The following is a 6,000-nucleotide window of genomic DNA, read 5'->3' as shown; positions in this document are numbered from 1 at the left end:
ACCCAGAAAGCTCCATTTAAATTGAAACATGGTCTGTGCCTTAAAAGCAAGAGAGCTGGAGTACTAGTATTGGTGAGTGATTATAATACAATACAAATCGGTATATATAGTAAGTTTTGGCATGGATTTTTCTCAGAAATTGGCTCACAGATGCAGCCAGCAGAGTAAATCGTTGTATTAATAGCAGGGCTGGGGACAACCACATCAAGGAAAGCAGTGCCAGCTTTTGGGAGGTGGGGGCACAGTACCTTTGAAGACAGTGCTATAATAAATGAAAAGTGTATTTCTGAAATGCCATCTTTGCTCTCCTTAAGGGCATGCATATGGGTCGCAAGTCAGCAGCAACCCAGACTTCGCACACTTCTCAGGCAGTGGATAGGACCACAGCTCAGGACCAGAGAAATAGCTCCATTAACTGGTCTTGTTTTCCAGGCCCAGCTCCGCAAAACTACCTGGGCAAGTTTGCCATGCTGAAGACAAAGAGGAGAAAATTAATGTTTGGCAGGAAGGACAGCAGAGAAACAGTCCAGGTGTCCAACTCCCAACAACAACTCTCATCTGAGAATCAGAAACGGAAAGGATGCTTCCCTCCCGCCCAGCAGGGACTGAGGACCGAGACTTGTGATACGTCTGCTCTTCTTGTGCTTCTCACCATCAGCTGCTGCTCTCTTCCCTTGCCACAGGTGCTGGCTGTAGTTGGGCGCTTGCTGCAGGCCCAGCACTGCAGAGAAGTGCTGCTGGGCATCCCTCATGGTTTTTCTTGTGCTGAAGTCTGAAAGCAACACCTAAAGTACCTAAGTACCTTGTGCTGAAGTCTGAAAGCAACACCTAAAGTACCTAAGTACTCTGCTGATTTGATCCTTCTGCTTGACAGCTGGACCACTGTAAATGATTAGCTGAAGGAGTGGTACCCTCAGCACGTGCTTATTTAGTTTCATGTTTATTTCATGTCCTCTTTTATTGCATTTCCTCATGTTTCTCTTCTGCTTTTTTTATTGCCTTTCCTTCATTTCTTTCCAGGCTTGCTCTGATGTGTGCTTCTCAGAAACCATCTTTGCCTTCCTCATTACTCCAGCCCTTACTTTCTCTGTGCCCTTGATCCACAAGAAATTCCCACTTTCCCCTATTGCAGGCTCTCATTTTCTATTTTTTCCTTTCATTCTTATCTCTTCTTTGGCTTCATTCCCTTCCTTTCTCTACTCTGCCCACTGCTTCCAGCTTCTCCTCTTCCTTCTTCTCCCACATTACTTAAAAAAAAAAAAAAAAAATCTTTCTTCCTACCTTCCTCTTCTGAAATAAACTCATTAATGAAACAGTCCTACTCATTGCGCTATCTTACCATATTGCTGCTGGCTCACCTTTCCCTTCCTCACAGAAGACTTGAACAGGACTGATCTCCTCTTGTTAGACCAGACTCTCATTGCACCCACAGCCAGCCCCCAGCACAGCTCACACTTGCTGTAAGCATGGGGAGCAAGGACTGCCTTTTTGTTTGCTCAGTGCACCCACGTGGTTTGCATAGGAAGGTTCTGGTCCCTGACGAAGGTTGGTAGGCATGAATAAGTAATATAAGTAGTACAGGAACTGGTATTGATAACGATTCTGCTTCTGGTAACCCCCCTGCCTTTACCTTGTCTTCTCGGCCTGGCAATACCTCATCCCAGCTCCTCTGCTGCTCACCTGTGCCAGCACCTCCCCTCCAAGAACAGAAATAATCGTTAGAAGGGTCAGTTGCCACAGAGGGAAGAAATCGGCACAACTAACATCAAGTTCCCCAAAGCAAGACCATGTTTAATGGAGCACTGTCCTTTTCACTTACCTTACCATGGGACAGAGGAACGGGCAGAGCAATGCAGGGCAGAGGCATTTCAGAGGCATCCGATCGCATCCGCAGGGTTCTGAGGTCAGACCCTGGCCGCTGACAGGCAGGTGGGGCTTTCCCTGCTGGAAGCACAGGCCAGGCACGTGGGCTTAGGGGAAGACTGACTCACTACATTTTAGTGCATCACTGCATTTACAAGCACTGAGTAATGACACTTGGAGAACAATGAGGCTGTTATGTATGGCCACAAAATAAAAGAAGTTTACACATCTGCATGATAAAAAAACTTCCAAAGAATTTAATGTAGATATTATTTATACATACACTTTATAAGTAGGAATATGGCAGACAGTTGTATTAGTACATAAAGTTTTATTTAAAGTTTCCCCCCCTACAAGCAAGCTTCATTTACACAGTCTAGTACTGTACAAAATTTACATTCTTTGTGTGACTGATTCACTTTCCTTGGTCATGCCTTCCTGAAAGAAAGATTTACATACAGTCTTCATAAATCTTTAAATTATCTTGGTAAAAAAAAGAACCACTTCAAAGGACAACAAATATCCTTTACAAATGGTACATCTTAGTAGAGACAGGTGACAGTGTTTAATGGCAGACCTTATCCTGATCTTCAATGTCATTCAAGGTTTTCTCATGTAGTATCTTAACAGTTTCCTTTTTATATATATTTATATTTATATACTTTCAACAGGAAAGGAAAAAAAAAATCATGATTGCACCAAATATATTTTACAAGGGATCCCTTGGATCTGAACAATATAAATAAATACAAAACCAACTAAGATTGCACTATATAGTAGAAATGGATTGAGATTTTAGGATATACACTCCACCTTTATGAGCTCCTTAGTGATGCTCACTGGAAAACTGCCCAACGGCACATTCAAATATTAGCATCTTCAGATAATTACTTTGTTTAAACTATTTTTTTCCAGGCGTGCAGCTACCTCAACAAGTAGGTTATTGCATTTGTATGGTATCAGTCTTTACTGCATTACTCCAATTTCACAACTATGTAATTCTGCTGCAAGCAAGGGAGTTGCATTGCAATAAAACTGGACTGATGCCAGAGAGAAACAGTCCCATGGTATTTGGTCTCCATTATTTATATTGCTCTCAAGCATCAATATATAGTGTAATTTCTGTGTACATTCACCCTCTTTCTATTTTGCAAAGCAAACAATGAATTCTTTCTCCCATCTATTGCCTCTGCAGCAGAAACCAACCTCCGGTAGTTGCCTGCTCCTTGCTTAATGCACTAGCATTAAGTCCTATCATGAAAGATGTGCAGGCTTGAAAATGCAGGATCTGAATTTCTTTTGCCTTTTATCTGGTATGCAGCCAGTTACAACTAGGTAAATTGAAGGCCAGATTCTTAGCTGACATAAATCAAAGTACATTCATTGGCTTCAGTGGAGCACTGTCTGTTTACACCAGTGAAGAGGACGGTCCTGAGGGCAACGGATGCAGCACCAGCAAACCATAATGGAATAATTATGCATATACTTTACTGAGGTGTAGACGCTTATGTTAACTGCAAGGTGGTGAAGAATCAGGCTCAGATGTTGTCACTGCTTTTGCAAAGCCAGGAGAGAAAGATATAAGCTTAAAACACAGACAGGCTGATTTGTGCAAGCAGCTATGAGTTCATGAAGTGAGTCCTAAATGCTACTGGTCCCACGTGGCAGCATTCTGAACTTGCTTTGCAATGTGTAAATAATTACACAGACTACATGGCAGTGGAAAGTCTAGCCTTGTATTACTTTGGATCAATAGTAAAAATCTTTCATAGTACATTTTAAGATCAACCACACAGGAATATTTTAACTACTTACCAGCGTCTCTCCAAAATTCTGCATAATCATTTAAAAGTCCAAAGTAATACATTCATAGTTAAATGCAGTCTTCTCATCTTTGGAAGCAACTAGCATGGATGCTCCTACCTAACAGGTTAGTGAAAAGTAAGTAAGGGTTCTGGTGCTTCGTTAAGTAGTCAGAAATAACTTACTTTACGAACCCAGAATTTCAGGTGCAGGACCGAATTTCTGTTATACTAATGTGAAAACAGTCATTCCATGTGATTTCAGTGAAATGACTCTGACTTTACACAAGTGTGATTAAAAGAATTTGATCCTAATCCCTAAGCTGCTATTGCAAGAAGTGCTCTGTAAAGCATGGCTTTCATTGTAGTCTGGTTTCCGCTGCACTTACACATGGGGACTTTGAAGGCAGAGTGTATTAGTTGCCAAGCTGTGCAAAAACTGAATGGTATTTCTTTACCTTTTATAATCTTCTGATGCTGTGTTGCTTGCAGAGCATGTGAAGTAGCTGTAGGTTAGGATTACAGAGGAGGAGACAATTCTGCAATGCAGTGTGAGTTTTTCACTATCTGAATTCTGAAGCATTCATGAAAACAACATCCTCATGACTTCAACACAGATCACATGCAGGTAGATACAATGCACAATACTGATCTTTTCTCTTCAGGCTGTATTTGAACAATTAGCCTTCATTTGTTTTAAAGTTAAATTTGACGTGAGGAATATCTCTGCAGCAGGAAAAAGTTAAAATCAGTCTGAAATGGCAGTCTGTCAGCATGTATTATTCGGTGTGTTTTAGCTACTTGCTTCATAAGACACCGGCATCTATCTGAGATGGGACAACACTTGGGTTTTGTTTTTTTAGTTCACTCCTAAAGCATAAATATGGAATAAGGGGTCAATTATGGTAGCTTTGTTTTAACAGGAATCCTGTTCTAATAAAATATTTACGTCACCCGTTATTATTTTCCCAAATGCGACCAGTGTTCATGTCAGTGCTCCTTGACTATCATTTGTTGTAAGGTACGCAGGCTGGCAATATGACAGTTGAACAAGCAGGTCCGGCAAGTGGCTCAGCAACATCTCCTTCCAGTTCTGTCCAAGTCCCTTTCTCAGGACTATAGCAAATAGTTGAAGACTTGTAGGCTCCCTGTAGTAGAACGAAAATTCATATTAAATGTTGCTTTAGTAAAATCCAAGTCACACATCAGCTTTAAAGATGTTCAAAAGTGTCTCATGGTTTTGAGCTCTAATTTAGGAGCCCTTCAAGAGGTTTGGTTTTCATATGGACTGAGCACCCAGCCTCTGCAAATCAGACTCTTTTACAAGTACCTTACAAGCAGAATTGTAAGCATATAGTCCTGTCAATCACTTTTGCCAAATTTCATCTGATTTTTATATTACTCCATATCAGTGAATACAGTCTGATAACAACTCATCTAAACAGAAAAAGCACAAAGGTGAAAAATACTCCATGCTCTCCACAAGTTGAAAACCAAACCAAAAGCAAAATCTGCTCCTGCAGCTACTTCATCCCTTGTCTCCTCTCCATCCCATCAGTGATATACAGATTGGCTCCAAGAACTCAGGAGGAATGGAAGGGTCACTGCAGAAAGCAGATACACACCATACTCCAGCTGTAGCCTCCTACAAGGTAAATACTGTCATCAAGGACGGCGCAGCCAGGGCCACTGCGACCCTCCAGAATGGGAGTCTGGAGGATATTCCACTGGTCACCTTTTGGATCATAGCATTCCACAAGCATTACATCGAGATGTGAGAAACCTGGAGGGCAATGAGAAAAAAGAATATGCATGATGACACACTGTTTTATTATTTGTTTTACTGTTAAATTTATTAAATTATAGTTACGATTGTATAATTACAATTATAATGTAATTGTTAAACTTCTAGAAAATACTGCCACATAAATTTAATATTAATGTCTCATTCAGTTCAAATAAATCTGTTGAAGACTTTTACCATTAGGTTCTACAGTCTTCTACAAATCATAAGGACATACAAAACCCAAACAGATCAGAAATTTACACTCAGTAAATAATCTATAAACAATGCAAGCAGATTCAAGCAATATTCCTCCTCATCTATCAGCGCTAATGTGAGTCTGCACATGTAGCAAAAGGCTGTCCTGGCAGTCTTTCTCAAAGGCCAACAGATATAATCTATTCAAAAGTCAACAGATTAAATCTTGCTCAGAAATCTATGTCCAACAAGTCAAAGTAGATCTTAGACAACTGATGCCACTGTTCCAGAAGGACAAGGTGCTTAGCATGACAGACATGATGTTCAGGACCAGTTTCAATTTTCAAGCTGATT

General features: G+C 40.6%; 1 protein-coding gene across 1 annotated transcript in view; it reads right to left on the bottom strand.

Annotated features, from left to right (window-relative positions):
* Window positions 1-2,096: 2,096 nt before the first annotated feature.
* KLHL14 (kelch like family member 14) overlaps window positions 2,097-6,000 on the bottom strand; it is a 63,614-nt gene continuing 59,710 nt past the window's right edge. The window contains 2 exon segments of the mRNA XM_055705845.1: window positions 2,097-4,813; window positions 5,291-5,448. Coding sequence (XP_055561820.1) covers window positions 4,673-4,813; window positions 5,291-5,448 — 299 coding nt within the window. The 3' untranslated portion in view covers window positions 2,097-4,672.

This window comes from Falco cherrug, chromosome 3, assembly GCF_023634085.1.
Source record: "Falco cherrug isolate bFalChe1 chromosome 3, bFalChe1.pri, whole genome shotgun sequence".
NCBI classification, from domain to species: domain Eukaryota; kingdom Metazoa; phylum Chordata; class Aves; order Falconiformes; family Falconidae; genus Falco; species Falco cherrug.
Note: the sequence above shows the minus strand (reverse complement) of the source record. Positions and strands in the feature narration are given on the sequence as shown.